This window comes from Pleurodeles waltl, chromosome 11, assembly GCF_031143425.1.
Source record: "Pleurodeles waltl isolate 20211129_DDA chromosome 11, aPleWal1.hap1.20221129, whole genome shotgun sequence".
Classification (NCBI taxonomy): domain Eukaryota; kingdom Metazoa; phylum Chordata; class Amphibia; order Caudata; family Salamandridae; genus Pleurodeles; species Pleurodeles waltl.
Window position 1 is genome coordinate 92,338,024 of NC_090450.1, and position 23,788 is coordinate 92,361,811.

General features: G+C 46.2%; 1 protein-coding gene across 2 annotated transcripts in view; it reads right to left on the minus strand.

Annotated features, from left to right (window-relative positions):
- The window catches only part of SKIL (SKI like proto-oncogene), a 134,909-nt gene extending 114,432 nt beyond the window's left edge, over positions 1-20,477 (minus strand). For both annotated transcript variants that reach the window (XM_069213179.1, XM_069213178.1), the window contains exons 1-2: positions 20,301-20,477; positions 16,717-18,538 (exon numbers count right to left, since the gene is read on the minus strand). In XM_069213179.1, coding sequence (XP_069069280.1) covers positions 16,717-17,817 — 1,101 coding nt within the window. In that variant the 5' untranslated portion in view covers positions 17,818-18,538; positions 20,301-20,477. The remainder of the gene's footprint in view (positions 1-16,716; positions 18,539-20,300) is intronic.
- Between the last annotated feature and the right edge of the window lie 3,311 nt (positions 20,478-23,788).

Below are 23,788 nucleotides of genomic sequence, written 5' to 3' on the forward strand. Positions count from 1 at the left end.
GTCAGGATGAACAGGTGGTTCTAGGTATTGGCGGAAAGCTGTCCACTGATGATTCATTTTGCAGTAGATTCTTTAAATGGACGTTTGTACAATGAAAAACATGCCCAGAACCTCCAAGGGTCCATAATGACCCGATATTGGATACCCTGTGGCTTTTATCTTGCGCTACCAAACTACAGATTGGACAGCAAGGGCTTGTGTTCGGTAGTATAAAAAACAATAGGCTGCAGTTCCTTTACATCTGATTTTTTTTTAGACTGCATGAAAAGAGAATGCAGCCTCTGTACTCGATAATGCAAGCAGTGTGAAAACAAGAAATGTATTATCACAAGTCGCATTAAAAAGGCGTTCTCTGTTCCCATGAAACTTAACACATACTGGCCAAAAGGTGCAACCAAGAAAGGACTTGACTCGGAGGGCAGAATGAAAGTAGTCATGCTGACGACATCCAGGAAGAGTTCAATGGGCAGCTAAGTCCAGGGGTGGAAATCTTTGATGATTAGACTACACATTCCTACATTCGAAAGCACACACCGACCACCCTCAACACACTGGTGTGAGAAAGAGTTTTAAGGCCTGGTGAACTGTCGGTTTTCAGAATCCCAAAGTCTGATAGGAGAAGCCACAGAGCTATAAAACCCTGTGTGCAAAACGGTGATAACGCCATAAGTAAGTGATTATAATCTCTAATTAAGTTCAACGGAGAGTTACTGGATCAAAAATCAATTATAGAAAGACTGACAGGAAAAAGCGAAAAGATGGCGAAACAGAACAGTTCGAGCGATGTTCAGATATGCTGTAGCACAAAGACGAAGAGGTGGTAAAGTCCTAATAACAGGATTATCCAAGACTGTTCAAAGTAGACCAGTATGTAGTTTTATGTCTGTCTGGAGTGCCAGAGTGGGTCGGCAACAAGTAGTTGTGACAAAACAGCCAACATGTGTATCTATTATCCTAAAGAGGACTTAATCAAAGCTGTAACATGACAAATGAGATTTAATCTTATTAAAACCAAGAAGAAAACTGACTGAGCAAATAAGAGCTATACATATGCACACGAATTTGTGATAGCCAAAGAAATAAAAGGTGACATGGTGTCAAAAATGTAAAGCACCTAATCACTCATAATAATCTATATAGGATCTAATGAAAAGCCCAACTGTATTAATGAAGACAACACATGCACTCCTCCTACCCACATACTCAAACGCGCACTTGTCATACGGCCATGAGTGCAACACAGCTGACCTGATCACCTATAACAAACCTGACATTCTCTTCATCACATAGCACAGACTCAGGGATACATCAACACCAGTTTTTAGGAAATAAATTGAATAACAGTCTGAAATTAGATTAACCATGGCCTCCCAGACTCCACACTTGCACCCCTTAGGGTCACTCTACACACCACAGCATGTCTCACCCAGGGCTTGAAGAAATCCGAACACAAAGCCTCCACTAGCTGCATCATTTACAAAGCAATCACAACCAACATCCCCTCTTATCTGGAAGACATGCTCACCATCTTTGGTGGCTCCTGGGAGACCTGCAGCCAAGACACCTTCACACTGCAGACTAAGAAGTGTAAAACAGAAAGAAACAAGACACCAAGCCAATATCATCTATACACCCACTGCCTGTAAACACATTCCTGTATCCATCAGGACGGCCCCAATGCTGCTCCAATTTATAAAGAAAATCTGCAACTCAGCTTCCTCTCCTATTACTTGCCAGAGTTAAGCTTGCCTTCGACCTTCTGCTGTCTTTTGGCTAAGTTTGCGCTACACACACACACACACACACACACACATCCACAAGATCTCCATCCAATCAGGGGTCTCTCTTCAACCACATTCTGCCAGACTGACTTACATCCACCTTATTTACACAGTTCATCTCAGTTATTGTCCAACAAATCAGAACAAAAGCTTAACTGATGACTTTTCGAATTTTATGTCCTCATCCTTATTTCAACAGCACATAGGTTTGCGTTTTTAACTTCCTAGCAGACCATATCACTCATGGCATGAGAGATTCCTTTCTCTAAGGGAATTCCTCAGTCAAACTGATGTCACGCCACTGTTTCAACACAATCACAGGCAAAAAGCAAGACTGTTCTTGAATAATCTGTCAATACCCACTTCCTTTACACCATCTGCAAATCTCTACTCATAATGCCGTATTTAGGCCCTCACACAAATGGACAACCAAACCATCTGCGATGAATTACTAGTGCTCAATGAAGAATTTCAACAGAGACAGCCTCAAGTCAAGCCCTGCTCTCAATGCCTGGAGCTTCTCCATACGACCACAGCACAACTCTCTCCACAGTTAACAATGCTCTTTTCCACGAGCTGCTGTGACAAACGGAGAACTGAACAGTAAACCATCCATAACTGAAAAGGGCTCATAAGTAAGTGGAGTTTAAAATCCGTAACACAGGTGGGGCAAACGAAGACCTATTTAAAATAAAAGAAATGCATGATTTATGATTGAATTGCAAGAAAAGCTATTAATGGTGCAGAAGAAGTGGACCTTGAGAAGAAACCGAAAATGGAAACTTTAGTAGTACAGGCGCATGATGGCTACCTAGCACTGATCACATTTGTACATGAAATGTCTTTATGGGATGTGGTTTATTCTGTACTTGTGAAACGGGAGACAGCAAATTCACGACCATGTATTTCTTTTAAAAAGTGAAACACATCAATAACCGTATGTGGATCCAGCTTTGAGAACGGCTCGCTTTCAGCCGGAGTTGGCTCCAGTTTTTATTATGCTTGTGTAATCTTGCACTTGACACAACAGCAAGGTCATCCAGAAACTGTTCTGACAATACAGAGGCCCTAAGTGACTACGTGATATTTAAGCGTAGTTCTGCAGTCTGTATGGGTACTACTGGACTCAGCTTTTCCTCCATAAACACTAGGCAGACAAAGGAATCAATAATGTCTTAAAGATGAGAGCTAAAAATGTTGTTGTTGTTTTGTGAAAGGCTGGATTGCAGAAAGGCACTCTTCATGGAGGGTAGACACAAAAGTGTTGGGAGAATTCAGCTTGAGAGGAAGGCAGAATAGAAGACAGGAAAAGGGGAAGATGAGGGCAGGTGGGTGAGGCGAGGATAAGTGGCAGAAAGATGAGATCTTGGCAGAGCAAGGAGTGTCCTGGAGAGGCAAGGGGATGCATTAGGGAGAGGAGGAGTAAGTGATGAGAAAAGATGCAAGAAGGGTGGGGAAGGGGAGAAGAGTGCAAAAGGCAAAGAGGCGGGAGATTTTGTCTTACTGTAGATTTGAAAGGAAGCGTCCTGGTGGGTCTGAAGAAAGAGAAACTGATGGGTTTCTGGTAATCACACTCCCCTTACCTACCTTGAGGTTTGGTGCTTGAGTGAAGGGTGGGCTTGGTGATTACTGTGGTTGATCTTGGCTCTTTCGGGTAAGATGTAGGTGGGAAGCCTATGCAAGGAAGATGCTCTTGATAGTTGTTATAAGAGGTTGTTAACACTTTGATTCTCCAAAAACTTGACTGGGAATGATATTTGTGCGTGATTCAAATGTGACTGACTCCTATGATGCCTTTTGTAAAAATCTACGCCACCTCATGTGTTTTAAAAACATTGAGGCTGGGTTGTCTGTAGGTGTGACTGGGAAAGTGTCATTGGGTGGTTAAAATGTGACTGTAGAGTGCAGCTCTGCTGTTAGTGAGCAAGTGTAAAGGTAAGCCCTTTTTGCTCAGTTTTCTGTAGTATGGAATGCTACGAAAGAAGAGGAAACCCCAACCTGCCTCTTCAGCCTTAACTAAACGGCAGTGAGAGAACCTCCGGTTACAGCACTACCCTCATGCATGGGATATGGTTGAGACATGACAGGTGAGTGAACAAAGGTCTAGAGCAGTGGTTCCCAACCTTTTGACTTCTATGGTCCCCCACATTATCAATAGTGGAATCCGGGGCAGGGACCCCCACTGAATCGTCACTGAAATCCGGGGGACCCCCCACCCCAACCTAGCCATTACTGAAAGCTAGGGATCTAATCTGTTAATATTATTTAATTTTCTGAGCAGTCGTGGACCCCTCAAGGAGGCTTCGCGGACAACAGGTTGGGAACCACTGATCTAGAGGACAATGTATTAAGTACACACATTGCTTATCATGGTGCCCAAGAAGTCCAAGTCTCACACCAAAACAAACAGCAGTACATGCCCTACCAGCCTAATGAATTATAGATGAATACTACAGATAGGGAGAAAAGGTTGAATGGGAAGGAGGACAAGGAGAGATTGGTCACAGGAAGAGCATGGACCAAACCATGACAGAAAGATGATGAAAAGGGCTGGTTTAGGAGTACTCCAACTAAACAAAAAGGTGTCTCAATGTTCAATACGCATACATAAACACCGCACTACCCGTTCACCTGTATCTCCCTAATCAAAGCAAGAGAATTCAGACCTGACAGGCTCGCAAGTGGTAAACCCTTCAAGGCAGCGCCATCCATTACTTCACAGGTCCTGCTCGACAATGTCAGCAATACGTTTATCACCCACCCATGGGGAGTTTCGTGACTCAAACTGAATCACTTGTTTACCCATCCTCTCCCCACTGCAGAAATGCTTCTCCGATGACTGGTCAAGATGGCCTAGAGACCTGGCATGCACAAGGGCTCACAATGGATGGCGGGCAAATGGGGTAATGAAGAGGTCAGTTCTGACACAAATTCAATGAGCACCGAGGGGATTTGTGAAAGGGTGGCACACCATGAAACAGGCAATAGTAAAAAGGGAGGCCAGAATATGAATATCACCTAGTTGCATGCCAGGGGGGGGCCTCAGAGGAAAAGTGTGGCCACAGGAGCAAGGCAGTAGATTATTGCGAAGAGTGGCAGATCTTATGGTGGGGGAGTAAGTTGGGGGAGGTTGATTGGAAGGAAGCAAGTGTTCAGGGAAGGGATACAAGGTGACAAAATCCATGAAAAGATTGACAGCAGTGCAAATTCTGAGCTGTGTATGGTATAAAGGATAAAACATGATCTGTGGGGGCGTGGCCTCGGGCGTCAAGATGGCGGTCGCACTTTGAGTGTGCTCTGGACCCCTCCGTCATCCGCCCTTAATTACCGTGGTCCAAGGGAGCGGAAAGCGCTATACATGGCGCCCCGGTGTCCCGGGGACCTGTAGAGAAGTCTGGTGGGACGAATTGATGAAAAGCCGGCGGCTCACCCTCATACGACGACCCGGCTGCTCCCGTGAAGAGGAGCTCAAGATGGCGGCCGCTGCGAGTTGCGCCCGGCGGATCTGAGGTGGGCTTTGGGGCCCCGACGAAGTCGTCTGCCGCGGGTCGAGAGGCGGTGAGAGGCCTGGTGAGAGCTGGGGCGCGCCCCGCGGGTGGATACCTGCCGCGGGGGCGACGGCGCCCCCCCCCCTCCTGTCGTGGAGGGGGGCGCGGGGTGAGCGGCGCCGCACCGGCGCGCGAAGCTCGAGTGTGACCCGGAGGACCGGGAGCCCTCCCTGACCGCCTGGACGGCTTGCGGTGCCGGGCTGGGGCCGTGGCGGAGGCCCTGGCCCCCGGGATCCTCCTGCTGGGGGAAATTTAAATTTGGAGGCGAGAGGCCCGGTGAGGGCTGGGGCGCGCCCGGGGGGTGAATCCCTGCCGCGGGGGCGCCGGCGGACCCCCCCCCCCTCCTGTCGTAGAGGAGGACGCGGGGTGAGTGGCGCCGCGCCGGCGCGAGAGGCGCGAGTGTGACACGGAGGACCGGGAGCCCTCCCTGACCGCCTGGGCGGCTTGCGGTGCCGGGCTGGGGCCGTGGCGGAGGCCCTGGCCCCCGAGATCCCCCTGCTGGGGAGAATTTAAATTTGATGGCGTGCTGAGGACCAGGACCCACCCTTCCCCGCGGCAGCTGGAGGGGACTCGGGGGCCTGGGGGCTTGGCTCCGGCCCTCGCCGGCCCGAGACCGGATGGAGCGCGAGCTGGACTGCGGCAACATCTGGACTGCGAGTTGAGCGGTGGAAGGCAACACCTTGAGGCAAATGGATATCCTGGGTTCCGGGTCGTGCTTGGTTGACTTTAGACCCTGGTCGGAACGACCCGAGAGATCGAGAGCACGATCGCGACGGCGCGAGGCCTACAATGGAGGCGCAGAGCCCTTAAGGTGGAGAGACCTGGGTCTGGGTCTCGGACGGGTCCCCCCCAGCTGGTGGAGAGAGCGGGGAAGGGAGCTGAAAAGAAGGGGCCAACGGTGTCATCGCCGGCCGTCCTTACGTGATCAGACACAGCGAACCCCCCCACAGTCCATGGTACTTAACGCACTAAATTCTCAGGCTTGAAACCGCGTTAAGAAAGGGGTGGCCCACCTGACGCCCGCCTCAAGTGCCACGATGGGGAAGGATAAAACGAACAAACAACCTCCGCCCTCCCAACAAAAAATCGACCAGTTCACGACTGCGACGGGCCAACGAGGAGGGGGAGAAGTGGCTGGTGGGGGTTCAACCCCTGACGGGGTGAGTGCCATTCTCCAAGCTATTCAATCATCGCAGATAGCCGTGGAAACGAAAATCGGTGAGGTGCGAGTGGACGTGGGCCTCATCAGACAGGACCTTAGAAATGCTGTAACCCGAATTACGGAAGTGGAAACCCGAGTCTCCCAAATCGAAACCGATTTGTCCGACCTCAAAGCCAAAGTAGCCCAGCTGCAGTCCCGAACCGGCGAGCTTCACCGTCGTGCAGAAGATGCGGAAAACCGGGCAAGGCGCAACAACCTACGCTTCATAGGTTTCCCGGAGGGCATAGAGGAGGATAAGGCCGCCGAATTCCTGGAGACGTGGATCAAATCTTGGATGCCTGACCAATCCCTCTCGCCCTTGTTTGCAATTGAAAGAGCCCACAGGGCGCTCGCGCCTCGCCCACCTCCGGGCGGTCCGAAGCGCCCGATGATCGCGCGATTCCTTAACTTTAAGGACAGAGACAATATCCTCAGGGAAGCGAGGCGGCAAGATGGTACGCAGTGGGAAAACCACAAAATCCTAATTTTCCCGGACTACACCAGAGAAGTCCAGACCCGCCGTAGGTCGTACGAACAGGTTAAGCAAAAACTAAGGGCAATGCAGCTCTCGTACATGCTCCTTTTCCCCGCTCGCCTCAAAGTCCTCATGGCTGGGAAAGCTTACTTTTTTGATTCCCCAGAGGAAGCTTGGGACTGGCTGACGGAGGAGGGCATTGGAGCCCGAAAGGGTCCCCCCGGGACCACTGGAAGAACTCCACATGTCGGGCCCTCACCATCAGAGGGGCCCCGGAGGAGCAGGCGGCGCACCAGATCCCGGAGAGGCAGACAGAAAGACACGATCGCTCCTGCAGAGGACGAAGCAGCCCGGGACTCTGGTCCTCATACTAAATCTAACACTGAGACTCTTCCGGTGTCCCAAACACCGTCCCAACCCGCCGAGGATGGGCGATTGAGTCAGTCTCCGGTACTCGGCTGACAGGAGATGTGGGACCCCTGCGTGAGACGTAAGGGGATTCGGGCTTCGCCTGACCCTCTCAGGCGACCCCTAGCGAGATTAACATTGATGTCTCCGGAGGCTTCCTAGAGTATGGTGTTGAACGCTTGTTTTGTGACTACTAATTGCAACTGATCCGAAAGAAAGGAGGGGTCCACCACTCCACCCCAATGACAGTTTTACTGGCTTTCTGGTTTTGGTTGGGTACATGGGCGACAGATGCTTCCAGGGGGGGAGTATGGGGAGGGGGGGGGAGTTTAGGGGGGAGGGAAAGTTTAAGTTAGGTTTAGGAGGCGACAAGTTGGTTAGCCTGGTTTGTAGATTTAAAATTTTACGGTCATGTCCGAAACGGTCATCCCTGGGCTTGCTCCCGCACATCCAAACATGCCCAACAGTGTCATACCTCACGCTTGGCCCTCAGTAACCCAGGTCCTCTCCTGGAATGTAAACGGCCTGTTAGACAAGATCAAAAGATCGGCAGTATTTAACACCCTCCGCAGGTATTCCCCCGCAGTAGTTTTACTACAAGAGACCCATCTTCTTGGGTCCAGATGCCCTATGCTTGCGAGAGGAGGATACGATAGGGTATATCACGCAGGGTTTTCCAGAGACTCTAGAGGAGTGGCCATTCTGCTCCACCGATCTCTGCCCATGGTAATCTCTTCCACGCAATCTGACTCACAAGGTAGATTCATGGTGGTCACGGGGACTCTTCACGGACAACCGCTAAACTTGGTGTGCGCTTATGCGCCCCCAGCAAATCACGACTCCTTCCTACTTTCGCTCCACCGAGTAACCTCAGGATTACCCCAGGGAACTACCCTGCTGGGAGGCGACTTTAACGCGGTCCTTGACCCAAGGCTGGACATTTCTGGGGAAGCTACCATACATAGATCCAAGCGGGCCTCAGCCCTAAGTAGTTGGGCGGAAAGCCTGGGCTTGTGTGCGGTGTGGCGCACCTGGCATCCCAGGGAGCGCCAGTACACACATACCTCGGCAGCCCACCAGACGCAATCCAGAATAGACCTGGTGTTTATGCCCGCCCTAGATTTCTTAAAAGTAGCAGGGGCTGAGATTCTTCCACGGGGGGTCTCCGATCATGCGCCAATATGGATCCGGCTGGGTAGAGCAGACCCTACCAGACGGCCTATGTGGCGCTTGAACGCGTGCCACTTACAAGATACAGAATACACCCAAGAGATCAGGTTGCACCTCGACCAATATTTCGAATTAAATGAAGGCTCGGTTCGATCCCCAGGAATGCTATGGGCTGCTTGCAAGGCCACTATTAGAGGACATGCCAGAAGCATTCTCCGGTCCCGTGAACGAGATCATAATTCCCAAATCACCGAGCTAGAGAACAAGGCCCGGAGACTCGAATGCCAACATATAAACTTGGCATTGGCCACGACCATGAGGAAACTGACCAGGGTAAGAGAAGATATTAAACATATAATGCTAGATTCGGCCAAGCACATGTGGAGAGCCTCAGCAAGCCGAATTTATGGATGGGGGGATAAAAACGGGAAACTACTGCATTGGCTGGCCACCCGTCCCATGGCTAACAGTATTATACCGGAGATCTTAGATGACTCAGGCACCCTTGTCAAAACAGCAGTGGAAATCGCACATAGCTTCGCCTCTTACTACGCCCGTCTATACGCCAGGCATCCACGCCCTGCTGTTGAGAGAGAGTCCCCCCTACTAAATGAGATTACCCTTCCCGGGGTAACTCCAGAGGCGAGAGACAGACTGGACGAGGCAATCGGTCTTGAGGAAGTCTGCAGCGCAATATCAGGACTGGCATCAGGCAAAACACCAGGTCCCGACGGCTTTCCAGCTGAATTTTATAGTAAATGTAGCGATATTCTGGGTCCCCACCTGCTCAGCATGTACGAAGAAGCGGAAAATCAAGGCCGCTTCCCAACAGAGATTGATCAAGCCACTATTGTGGTGATCCCCAAAACTCAACCCCCATCGCGACAATGTTCAGCGTACCGGCCTATCTCGCTCCTAAATGTGGAAGTCAAGGTACTCTCTTCGATCCTTGCTTCCAGACTGAGGGAGGTAATGCCCACGCTGGTGCACCCTGACCAGTGTGGTTTTATGCCCACTCGTAGCACAAGGCACTGCATCAGACGATTACACCTTGCTTTGGCGCACCGCAAAGTGCTATCGCATACGCAGTTGGCACTGCTTTTACTCGACTTCGAAAAAGCCTTTGATACGGTAGACTGGTCCTTCCTCAATCAAGTCTTATATAAAAACGGGCTCGGACCTAAATTCCGGGGACTGGTGAAACTCCTATACTCTAATCCGACAGCTCGAATCAGGGTGAACGGAGTAGTCTCCGACCCAATCCCCATTGGTCGTGGGACTCGACAGGGATGCCCGTTATCTCCCCTGCTCTTCGCACTAGTGATAGAGCCACTGGCGATACTAATGAGAGGCGACCCACTGATCGAGGGCTGGCACTGGCCCTCTGGCTCGGAAGACAGAGTGGCTTTGTACGCCGATGATGTGCTCCTGTATATCTCCAATCCATCCAAAAGCGGCCCACGCGTCCTAGAGATCCTTAGACTTTTCGCAGAAGCCTCAGGGCTGACCCTGAACCCAGACAAATCTTTACTGATCCCCCTTCATCGCTCGCACGAATGTATAGATTGGCAACGGAATATCCCGATACGGAGAAACAGCTTTAAATATCTCGGGATACATATCTCACTTCTCCCCGAGCTAGCGTGGGAACTCAATGTCACGCCGCTTTCAAAGAAAATCAAAACTGACCTTCTGCGCTGGAGGACCCTCCCCCTGAATCTACTTGGTAGAATAGCGCTGTACAAGATGATGATTCTCCCCAGGATCTTATACCTCCTGCAGAATTTTCCACATCCCTTCCCCGTGAGATGGTTCAGGGAGATGGACTCTTTAGCACGCCAATTCATATGGAGTGGCTCACGTACAAGACTGTCGCTAAAAACCTGTCAGAGGGATGTTTATGAGGGTGGACTGGGTATGTCGAATATTCAATACTATTATCTAGCGATGCATATACTTGTAATTAATGACTGGATGGGAGGTGGATGGACAGACCCCGCATATCAACTAGAATTGCAGACGATGGGCTACCCACAGATCCTTGACATGCTCTACGGGAGCCCGATACCCCGGGATACTCCAGATGTGACCAAAATGGTACTTCTGGGATGGCGTACAGCCCAGAAAGTGACGGGGTGGTGGGGACGCCTAACCCAACAAACCCCGCTATGGCAGGGGAAGCAGCTGATACATGTAGCAGGTCTGGAGGGCTTCCAGAAATGGGACACCATAGGGATCTCCACACTGGGAGATATTTGGAGAGGGACACATATACGATCTTTTCAAGACCTCCAGAAACAATATTCCTTAAATAAAACACAATTCCACCGATATCTCCAACTATGTCATGCCCTACTAGTCCACCTACAGACAGGAGACAGCATACCCGAGCACAGCCCCATGGAAGCCAAGGCACTGATGGGAGTTCTGGGAAGGGGAGGGGTTTCTCAGATTTACCGCACCTTAATTACCACCACTGGGGGACCCCTGAGAGAGCTTCGCCAAAGGTGGGAGAGTTGGGTGGGACCCATGGAGGAAGCGGACTGGACAGAAGCACTAATGGCCCCACGCTCCCTGACAATGGCCACACGCTTCCGTTTAATACAATCCTATTTCCTTCACGCCGCATACCTCACACCCGCTATGTTACATAAGGCAGGCCTCCGCCCCACAGCGGAATGCCCCCGCTGCAGGTATCATACAGCGGATTTCTACCACATGGTATGGACATGCCCGATTATAGTGGCCTATTGGGAAAGGGTGGTGCAAGAGATATCTGAGGCCCTACAGAAGGAGGTAAAGAGGTCGCCATTGCCCCTCCTTCTCGGGGTGATGGGAGGTACAGAGCTACGAAGAGCAGATCGGTCCTTCTTAGGGGTGGCATGTCTGGTGGCCAAAAGGGACATAATGGCAGACTGGAAGGCCAGGGTGGCTCCGGCACTGGCTAAGTGGAGACGGGGAGTGGATTGGTGTGCGCAGCGAGAGAAACTTGTGTACGAGGTCAGAGGTTGCTTACACAAACACAAGAAGATATGGGGGAAATGGGAGGATGTAGCGGGCCTTTAAGAGGGGATGGTGAGTAACATTAGTAATGAAAGCGGCAGGGACCGAGGACTGGACCATTATTGTTTTGAGGCCCGTTGGCTTCATGTTGTACTGTATTCATATTGGTTCTATGCAAAATTTAATAAAATCTCTTTATCAAAAAAACATGATCTGTTCCCCCAGGAAGGAACTCTTGGCACCAGATCCTTCATGATATTATACTGATGGACTGACAGCATTTACTAATAATTTCAGGAAATTCTTTAAAAACACTTACGAATTAAAAGTTACAATTTGCATACTAAGTACAGAGTAAAGCATAAATTAAAAAAAAGATGACAATTAGCAGATGAGAAACTGGAATCTGGTATGGCAGGGGGTGGGTCATAAACTTGCTCTCCTGGCAGGACAGCTTACTTTGGGTGGGAGAGCACATTTTTTAAATTCTGGGATTGGGGTCAATGACACATCTGAAGAGTATCAGGAAAAGATTGCACATTAAAACAAAGTTATAGAACATGAATGTATTGCAGTATTAAATCCTAAAATGAATAAACGGTGGGATCCAGCATTTAGGGAAGACTAAGGTAATTTAAAACCCGATTAAATTATACCTATGAATAATAACAGGTAGGAAAGAGCATTTTTAGATGAACTTGCAATTGAGGATATCTACATGATATAGACACAAAAGTGCCACTAGAATACAGCTGCAAACAGATCAGACACGCTATATTTACTTTAGCAATGGACAGTGACTGACTCCAGTCACTATGTAAATTGAGCATGAACCAAAAAAAATTTGAAAAGTAGTAATATTACTCGATGTGGCTAAAAAAAACAGTGAATAGGACGAAGCGTTAGAGATGTCTTGCTGTGTCTGTTTAAATATTATAATGGTTTTATAAAGGCATTTGAACCTTCCAGCCTATGTATGCATGATCCCCTTCCCCAGTTCTAACGTTCCCTTTAACAAATGCCAGTTTTGATATAGCACCCCCTGCCCCTCAACAGGGCAGGTAAATCAATACTGGTGTTGTCAAAAGAAATATGGGGGTCTGCTGTTCCTTGCAGGCCTCCATCACTGCCTTTGCAGCCCATAGGAAGGATTCACATAAAGAATACAGCTTCATAATTAGTATCAAGGAAGGATTTCTGCAAGTGAGTGCCAATTACTCTGTGCTAGGTCTGGTAATGCTCCAAGAGTAACGCAAAGATTCCACCGGGCTGCATCTCAGATGCTGCTGTTAGCATGATTGAACTCTACCTCTGTCCTATTACACTGTTCTGTTGTTAGGAAATACTGTCTGTCTGCTCTTGGGTCAGCTCTCATTTTTAGATCAAGGCCACCAAACAGTGCATGCGTACTGTGGTTTACCAAGGATGTACAGGGCTTTAGAGCCTGCCCATTGCTTACCACTGGGTGGCATTGCATCACTCTCACCTGCGTGCTTCTGATTTGTGTCACAACTTAGCAATTTTGTTTTTGACGCCTCCTGGAGCATATCCTCTTCCTCATCATTTTTGTCTGGCTGCCTTCTATGATTCCACTACTTGCATTTCAAGCACTTCTTTGTTTTTGGTTAAGCACTCCACAAGAGTGCATGTTTTTTCTAGCTGTCTCCATTGTGTACTTCTCCCCCCCCTTGAAAGCTGTGAGCTGCTCTTAAGCTTCTCCATGTCGTCTTCCAAAGGGTGCTCACTCTTGTTTCCTCTGTGCTCACGGGTTTTTTCTCCTTTTTGTTTCTATGCGTTCTACTCCTCGTTGCTGCCTCGCCTGTTGCTTCATCTCCCTAACATCAGCTCTGTATTCCTTCTGTCACCTCACCCTGTGTGCTGCTTCACCACTCCTGTGCCTTCCTTCTCTGCCACCTGTTGCTTTTCCTTCCAAGCCCTCCCCCCAAACACTGAACCCCCACTTGAAATGGCCCCATGCACTAAAAATAAAATTCACACTTTTTTTTTCTATTAGCTGAACTCAGATTAGCAAACGAAACGAAAAACAGTGGGCACCTCGTTTTGTAGGTGAGAAAGCATGTGTAGTGTGGACAATTACAAAATAACGAAGTCTGCGTTGTGATGGGTTTTTTTCCCCCTTATTTAGCCATGCAGCATGGTTTACATTTTTTTTTTAAAAACACACTGACAAAACCAATAGGTCTCAAAGGCAAAACCTAATGGCTTTTCCAATGCTTATTTTTATCAGCTGGAAAACTGCATCATTTTGTCTACTCATGGTTTTGTTTTCTCATTTTTTGGGTTATATTTTTAAAATATTTGAATCTGATGTATTCTTGTCCACTTAATATAAAAAGAGGGGTTATATTTGTGTTAAATTATTTTTAAGAAACCATCTCTGTAAACAGATTAATAGTGAAAGAGATTTACTACAGGGTCTACATACACCAATATCAACGTTTTGGTTAAAAGCTCCAATAAGAAAATAAAGGGGTCCCGTCAGCACAGAAAGAAATAAAGCACAGCACGTAACAATGACCACTACTGTAATGAAAGAAGAATGATTGGTTCTAAATTTTTTTTAATCCTACGTTCTTTTTGATAACTAGACCATCTTGCAGCAGCAATTCCCATAATATTCTCAAAATAGCAGAACTATCTAACACTGCATTGTTTTCGTGTAAGAAAAGTTGGTCATGTACACCCCTATGCGTCTCATACTATCAACCGATCCACTCCGTGCCTTGAAAATGAAATAAATACTTTTGGACCAAGCTCTAACTCACTGTTGAAATACCATCATCACACCCTTCACAAATAAGGATTTCACCCCGAGGCGTGTTTTGAAAGTTATCCAAAGCAAAATAATAAATTATTTTCACTGTAAAAAAGTTATCTTGATGTACACTTAACCAATGTGTAAAGTCAAATATGTGACTAAAGAAATATATAATCATATAGCACAATTACTAACGCTAGGCTGTGGATAATGAATGAATGAATCCTAGTTGGAGAAGCGCACTGTTATCCCAGATCGGGGTCCTAATCCTGAAGCTACATATAGAAAACATTTCACACTTCACACTTGTTGCAATAACTAAGTTTTAAGGGACTTTCTGAAACGGTGAGATCGGTGATCAGCCTCAACTGGTAAACACACTACGCACTTGTACCACTAAAAATCCATGCCCATGCTACCTGTTCCAGAACTGAGAGTAAAGACACCCCCAAAGAAAGTCCTAGGGGTTTAGAATTGGCAGGTGTCTGCCCGATGCTTCCACCTCGCACTTCTCTAACAATAAATAGCTATGATGCTGCCACAAGGAGGTAATCTACTGTAGTTGCTGGCTGATCTAAAATAGACATTTCGGGCAAAAATGTGTTTTTAATATATGTGACATACTTGTTAAAACGAAAAATGGGAATTTCAAGAAAAGAAAAAAAAAATAAAACTTTCCTCTTTTCAAACGAAAAGATATTTTGGTGCTCTAACTGGTAATCCTACATGCAACTAGATTAGTTTACTCTCATAAAATAATCTTATTCTTTCACCTCATAAAAGAAGCTACATACTCCCAACTTCAAAACGTTGCCATACCCTGTGAACACATACATAAATGCAGTATTCTGCTCAGTGGACGTACCCCTCATAGATTTATCTCTTTCTAGTCAAGGCATTAGTTGGGTTCTTGCGGACCCTTGACCACATGAACTCAGATCTCATAGCTGGTTACATCACATAAAGCTGCCTAGAACGCAACCATTTCTGTTATCTTGCATTTCAAACTAAGGTTTTGGGTTGGGTCCTTTGGACACTTGACCGCAACGCATGCACATAGATCTCATAGCTGGTTACGTCACAAAGAGCTGCTTAGAACTCAACCCGTTCTGTTATCTTGCATTTAAGGCTTTGGTTTGGGTCATGTGGACCCCTGATCGCATGCACACAGATCTCATAGCTGGTTACATCACATAACTTTGCTTGGGACTCACACCTATCTCCTCTTTCTGTCTAAAGTTTCGAATTGATTCATATGGTCTCTTGAAAGAATGAACCCAGAAGTCATGCCTGGCTACATCAAAAAACTGCTTAGGACTCATCCCTTTAAGGTATCTTCTCCTTCTGGCCAAGGCTTTAATTTGGTTCTTGTGAACCCCTGAATGCATTTACCCATAACTCACAGATGGTAATGACACATAACACTCCTTAGGACTCACCCCTTTCAGGTATGGTCTCTTTCTGCCTGAGGCTTCGGTTTAAATGGATCCCTACTTTAGGTAGAGCTACTTAGACTTGGGATGCATCCCCTTCTCTTTCTGACCTAGGGTTCAGTGTAGCTGATGCAATTATTTAATGAGTCTTTACTACAGCAATAGTCTGAAGCTTCATCTTCTGGTTCCCTGGTAGCAGCCTTTAGGAAAAACAAATTAACTGCTTGACTTTTCCTTGGGCGCATACCACCCCCACTGCACTACACAATTACTCCAACCCAATTAACCAGGTCATATTTTAATGAACCAACCTTGGCTTAGGCAACTTTTTACCTAGCAGGTAAAATATTTGCAAGTAAAATTCATTACATCTGTGTTCAAGGCCATAACCTTTAAATATGATCGATAATTAGCTTTTTGACAAAGACAGAGCTTTTGCTGTAGAAGGTGCTCATGTAATAAATTATCTCTCCAAAGCAGTCAAAAAACTACTGGATTAGAAACACTTCAGAAAAAAACATATAAACAACATCGTTTGGTCAAACCTGACTGGACCTCGTGTGTGCACAGAAAGATCTGCTGATTTCAGAAATTATTCACAGTTAGGATAACCATACGGAATTATATGGATATTAGCTCAGTGTAATATCTAACAAAAGAGCTATCCAATAGTCCTATCTTGACATGTAAGCTCTTTGACACTATGCTACCTAGCTGTATCCTGAATTTGCCTCAAAGGAAGAGGTTTATTAGAAAATACAGATCTTAACTTCTGAAACCATTAACAAAGTGAAACATGGTATTTTCAAGATTTAAAATAACTGAAATACATTCAGAGATTTCAAATACACAAGTGATATCATCTGACCAGGCAAAAGTCACAGCATCAAACATTTACTAAAAAAATTGACAACTTACTTTGAATTGCGGCCTTTTTTGATAGCTTTTCAAACTAAATTTCTCCTTCATTTCTTCCAGTACAAGTTTTAGTTCCTTCTCATCTGGCGAACCTATGTATTTGGGACTCAGGTGGAGATAACAATACCATTTAGCAGAGTCAAAGCCCCAGTGGCAGGTCCTCTTGTCTGGAGCTCTATGAGAATGCATGACAAACGTCTGCGTTGAAAACATCCCATAGCACTCCAAACACTGAATGCATGGAGCATCTGGCTGGGTGTAGAACTGTGGAGCAAATAACCCTTGGCACTTGCCTAAACAATCATGTTCCACTTCAAAGGCACTGCCAGCTTCTCTCAGTTGAGCCAATGCATTTTTTGCAGGTAGCAGACTCCCATTCTGGGGAAAAGTGTGTGGGCGTAAAAGAGCATTGCATAGCCTTTGAGCATCAGTCAGTGTAATTAAGCCACAAGATGGAGCATTAAAGGGAAGGATTCCCAGGACTTTTAGAATATGAAGCTGATCTGAAGAACACCTTGAGCAGTAGATATATAATTCATCACAAACAATGTTGATTTGCTGGAGAGAGAAGTCTCTGAGAACTGAATTCAACACTTGAGGAAGACACAATCTATTCTCGCCTCCCACCATGAAGCAAGAAATTGGCTCCCCCTCCAAAAGGGTCTGAGTGAGCTCTGTGGAGCTGTCTGAAGCAACAAGCAAAGGACCAGGAAGAACCTGAGGTGATGGAAGAGGTAAGAAAACTGTAGGTGACATGTTCTCCTGGGAATAACGTGCTGAAAACGCTGCAGGTCCCCCTAATGAGCTCTGGCTACTTAAATGGAACTGTGCTAAAGTGTTCTTCAAACCAGGATTCAAGTTTGATGCTGCAGATTCTGGAGCACTGCTTGGTTTTGCAATCTCTTCAGCTTCGAATGAAACTTTTTCAGAATACTCCACAATTTCTGTTTTTATAACTGGCAATTTTATTCCAACTTGTATGCTGGTTTGGACATCCGTTTCACTCATTTTCCTCTTGACTGGAGGGCCATCATCGTCACTCACACTGAGTTTTTGGGAAGAGCCCCGGCTCAAGGTTTTACTGGTTTCAACACTCTCCATGACTTTGAACTGCAAATACTTTAGAAGTTTGAAAATATTTCCATTGTTGTTATCTCCGTGCGTGTGCGTGTATATATATACATATATATGTATATTAGAATAGGATCAGTTTTCTCAGTTTTATAACATCTTGCTCTCGGTTTTATGTTAAATACACAGCTGTTATACTGTATTAAAATGTACCAGTGCACAGTCTATTTTCCAACCAACTGTGCACTTTCTGTATTTTCTGCAAGAAAATCGAATTTCAGGGCCAATCAAAGTCCATTTGGTTGCATGTATTCCTATTTCATCAAAAACACAATGTGATACATGACATAGTTGTATCGTGCAGTAAATCAATATTTAAGAAAATACTGTTCTCATTAAATATGGTCTGTTAGCTGTGTCAACGGAGCATTGTTCACTCCACTCTACTTTATCGCCAAATAAATTCTGTCTCATCGGTTTAAAATGGAAACACATTTAACATGTACTGCAAAAGCAATGTAAAATGGTTGAAAAAATTGCAAATTGTATGAATTTGGCTGTATATTCCAAGGAGTAGTATAAAAAATATATATCACTCAATGAATCAGGTTTCACGTAGCCAGATGTTATTTCTTTGCCAACTTTTATTGTGGTGTCCAACATCCGCTCTGTAGTAAAAGATACACTCAGACATCACCAATACACGATTTTTCACCAGGGATGGTACTTCTTCAGTCAACAAGCACTTAACCTGAAAGTAAATATAAAGAAGGCATGAAAAAGCCATTAAAGTGCACTATAGCCACGGTTTATACAATAATGCATGTGACACTGGATGAGGCCATTTAATTTCTAATTGTTGAACACAGCTGTCGATGTAGACTAACGGCCAATATGGTACCTACGTAGCACAAATCACTCCTGACATAACTACGTGGTTCCGCGTGCTAATGTTCAAATGACAGATGTAGAAAACGTGCTTTTCCATCTATTCGTTTTACTTTTTGTTTCAGAAGGGCTAAGTTTTATATTTTAAATTATCAAAGGAGACCCCAAACAAAATCTCCCAATGGTGAGTGCTACGATTTTGGATATTTGAGCATGTATGTTTCCAAATAAGATGTTGGAATACGTTTGTATAAAAGATATTTGGGATACCAAGCGTAATCATTGTTAACACCGCTATACGAACAGTGACACAAGGCATTACAGATCATACAGACAAAAATAACAATCGTGTCACGTTCACAAGTACATATATATACACACACACACAAGCACGTATTATGAATGATATTCCAGTGACCCCCAGAGGACAACTGCATAATCGGAACCTTGTCATGACTGCAAATATTCCTTTTTTTGTATCTTAGGCTTTATTGATTATTCAAAATAAGACATAATGATCAGTAGTGGTATACCATCACATAGACAAAAGGTATTGATGCTACAGAAAAATAACAGAAACGTAATATGACGAAGGCTCCATATCTATGACACCTGACGTTTCAATTGTCTGTCCTTAAACAAATCATTGTTAATGAATCACTGAATAAATATATTTGGAGTGAAGACGGCATGAAATGTGCATTCAATTTAGATAATACTTCATTCGGGAATAGATTCCCTGTTTCAGGAAAGTTCAAAAACAGAAGGTGCTCTCCGGTCCAAGCCAACGTTTTCTGGACACAAGAGGCCAATTCTGCTTCCATCTCCTAGTTTTCGCCTACGCGGTCTATGACAGAATGCATTCGGGTAGGCATATGATTGTGCAAACTAAGTGCTCACTGAACATATCTCTGGGGCTGAGGGGCGGAGCTCAGATTACACACGGTAAACCTCGGGTATGCAATTATACACATCAACCAAGCAAGCAATAAGTGTTTGTGAGGTGGTATCTCTTGTATAAAATCAAATGCAAAAATGCGAGTTACAACGCATCCGAAGGCATATCTGCAACCCAGATCCGTGGACTGGATTTCCCTTTCACATGCAGAGCGCTCCTCGGTTGTTATTGTGGCGGTGATCTGCAGACGCCTGGCAGGACGAGCTTGTCTGCGGTGTTGTGTGTGTGTGAGAGCGGTGCGCTCCTCCTCCCAGTCGGAGGTCTGTAAACATCCTCCCTCCAGGCTGAGCCGCCGCCAGCAGCAGCACCCCTCCCACCCCGGCCTCCGACAATAAAAGCATCCAATTTACGCACAGAAAGAAGAGGGGCGACGACCCCACGGCGCTGATACAGGGGAAGCTGTCAGCCTCCCCTGGTGGTCCCCATCAGCCCCCCCCTGCCCCTCTGAACGCGTGACCCGCAGCTGGCCAGCGCCGGACACGCGCCCTCCCACCCTGTCCCTCTCAGAGAGGCAGCCGGGGGTCGCAGCCCTGCAGGGCCAGTGTGGAGGGGAGGTCAAGGGCTTGGCGGAGGGGGAGGAACGAGCAGCCCAACCCCCTCCTCGCTGGGGACACGAGCAAGCTGCCTGGAACGGGTCTAGTCCTGCTGTCGCGTCCATCTTACTCACCAAAAACGGGACCCTCCGCCGCCATCACCCCCCTCTCCTTCCACCGCGGCCGCCGCCTTCCTCCCTGCGCGCGCCCTCCTCTTCTTCAGGCCCGCATCGCTCCGGCGACAGACACGGTGACCGCGCGGGGCTCTCTGACGTCACGCACCAGGTCGGCGGCGCCCTCCCAGACGTCCCGCCCACTCACTACACGCAGACGCATGACGTCGTCACGGGTACGCATAAAAGGGCGACTGAGGCAGGCTCGTCGGTTTGTTCGAAGGTGGCCAGACAGGCAGACGCCGGGGCTGAGCTGAAGGGCTCGTGTTTCTGTTTCCTGTCTGCGTACTTGGCGTTCGGGAAGTTTATGGGCCGTCTGATGTGACGGGGAAGCAGACATGCCAAAGTCTGTGATTTGTATGTGGCTACAAAGGCTGTTTATGAGGAGAAAAAAAATGGGAGCCTCGCAAGGAAACGAATCTCCGTCTTATTGCAAGACATTAATTCGTTCCCCCTTTCTATTTAATATATAAAGCACTCTCCCACCTTCCTTGTTTCGATTTGGGTCTATTTCGGTTGTGCGGCGTTGGTATTGAGAAGCGTTTCTAGCCATAATTTGTGGCGGTGGTGTTCGCAAAGTCCATAGGACCAGAATTGGTAGGCAGGAGCGAAAATCACTTTTTATTTTATTGCTACTAAAGAGTATAAAAAATATACTGGCGCCTAAACGTGGCTTCCGTATGGTTTCAGTAACAATTAAAAAGAACAGTCACGCGACTCTCTTACTAGTGATGTTTTTAAATGACAGCTTTTACAGCAGTTGCACGCTTTTTATTATTCCCATTTGCCTGAAATGTTTGAATGAACATATAGAAGTGTGGGTAGTCTATCACAAAGTACCTCGTTTCTACTGAGAAGTTCTGGTACGGTCTATTTAGAAGTATGACATTCCTGAGAAGTGCACACTCATTAGAATTAAAGTACATGTCATCTCTGTAAAAGGAGGCAACAGTAGGTCACCGCCTCTGTGCTTGCAATCACTTGTAGTCCAGCGATTCTCTGAATGGTCTCATTCATTCTATAGTGGGCACTATAAGGGCTTATTGTTGTATAACAATTGTAGACTTTACTCTGTATTATCAACTTAACCAACTACATTATTAATGCACGGTTCCACTGAGGAAACTAGGGTGTAACCATTAGTAGCAATGGCACAAAGCAACTGGCGCCCTAGTGAAGCGGGGGGGGGGGGGATGTGTGTGTATATATGTATATGTATGTGTATATATGTATATGTATATATATATGTATATATATATGTGTGTATATATGTATATATAAAAAAGGTTAGAGGGTGCTTATAGTTAGGGTTGGAATTTACTAATACAAAACCACAGAAATTCAGCAGTTAGAGTTCTTTCAAGTAACCATAACTCGCCCTCTAAGGTAACTATAACTTACGCCCTTGCCATGCAATTTTTAAAATCATTTTATTGCAAATGTTGCAGTGATAATATCAAAGATGCCATACAAGATCTTATCAATGATATGTGAAGTATTTAGCTGTTCATGACGAAGGCGCAAGTTTCAGTTACCTTAGGAAACTGTAACTATAGCTTCTGAATTTCTATGGTTTTGTATGAGTAAATTCAGAACCTAACTGTAATGTTTATTTTTTTAGCGAATTTGTGTTTTTTTTTAGTGTAATTACCATTCGTTATTCAAACCCCTTCTGCACACAGCCATGCAGCCAAGCTCTGATAAGAACCCAACCTGGCGCCATGTATGTCATTTGGCCGTGTGCAGCGCAGGTTGGCCACAGGGCCTGTCTCTGTCAGTGGATCTGTGAGTGGGTGCGTGTCTGGTATCAAGGAATTGATGCATCACAGACAATGACATGTCTCTCCCTGCATCCGGACAGACTCACCGCCTTACCTCCACCTGCTTCACAGTGTGTAACGGCCTTTTTACTCTGAAGCTGTAAGGGACTGAGGCCACACCGACTCCAGCAACACCTCTTTCCGACTCCGTGCAATGTCTTTGTTCTTAGTTTTCAAAAGGTACTGTACCTGGGGGTCTGTGTGACTTCGTGACTGGCACCGGTGGTGTTGAATTGTAAACAACTCAGTCAACGACACTGTGATTGCCTCAGTTGGAGCTATTTTGTTTCTAGGCCCTTTAGTTGAATTTAATCTTTACAAATTAATAACTTTGCTTGTGTATATTGGATATTCCTCATTTCAATAGTATTTTATTCAGATAAATATTCTCTATTTTTTTTCTAAGCCTGTGTGGTGTCTTTTTGTGGTGTTTTCACTGTGTTATGATATTAGTTCTTCACAAATGCTTTACACATTGCCTTCTAAGATAAGCCTAATTGCTCAGTGCCAAGATACTGGAGGGTGGACACAGGAGATTTTGGATTGTGGTGTGACTTACCCGGACTAGGATTGTGGTCCCTACATTGGACAAGAATGTATACCTCGGGCCAACTAGAGACCCCATTTTTAACAATAGGCAAGTCAAAAAAATGTTTTTTTTGTATGGAAACAGGGTCCTAACTTTAACTACCTAGTGGTGACCACCACTCGGACACACACACACACACACACATATATATATATGTATATGAGAAACCCGGATTGCATCGCTCTTGCACATTGCAACGTGGTGCAAGAGTGACGCAAACCATAATCCACTTTTTTGAAGCAACGCAAAGCCACTTTTCTATGGCTTAAAAAATCTGGAGCAAGGCAACAGAATGCAAACGCTGTGTTGCCTTACTCTGCGCCATTGAGGCAGTGTGTGGGTGTTCCCACACAGTTCCCACACAGTTCCCATGGAGTTTGACGCATCCCTAGATTTACAAGAACTTGTAAACCTGGGGATGTGCCAAAATCTTAAGCCTCCCCAGGGGAACAATAACCAGAAGAAATAGGTCTATTCATTGCTTCTTCCTATGCAGCACATATAGAAAGAGGAATATGCCTCTCAGAATTGTTTTTGTGCAGGAAGGTACCTCTTCCTGCAGCAAAACAATCCTGCATGCAAAGCGGGCACCCTCGCACCACGATGCACAGATGCCTGCATTAGCGCTAGTCAGACCATTGTGCCCCAGCTCAGGGGGGAAAGTCAGGAATGTTTTGTATGTCTTAAATACCCTTTCCCAGTGATGCTGTGTAGCACAGCAAGGTGACTGGCTGCACCACTATCCCCATAAATGTGCCCCTCAGTTTTGATGCCAAAACTTCTGAGTGGGTGAAAACTGTCATCTGTAGCCAACAAGGTCACTTTGCAACGGGTATAAATTTGCTGCCTTTTCCCAGTACTCAGTTTTACTGCCTGACATGGTCACGTTTGTGGTGATCAGAATACTCTAGTAAGGTAAGTATAAACACGTTAGCCAAGTAGGGACGCTCAATGCCAGATACAGTCGCTGATAGGTCTCATGAAATCATTTTTCTTTGTGCCAAAAAGATCTACGCAAGGCAACCCTGGAAATCATGCTT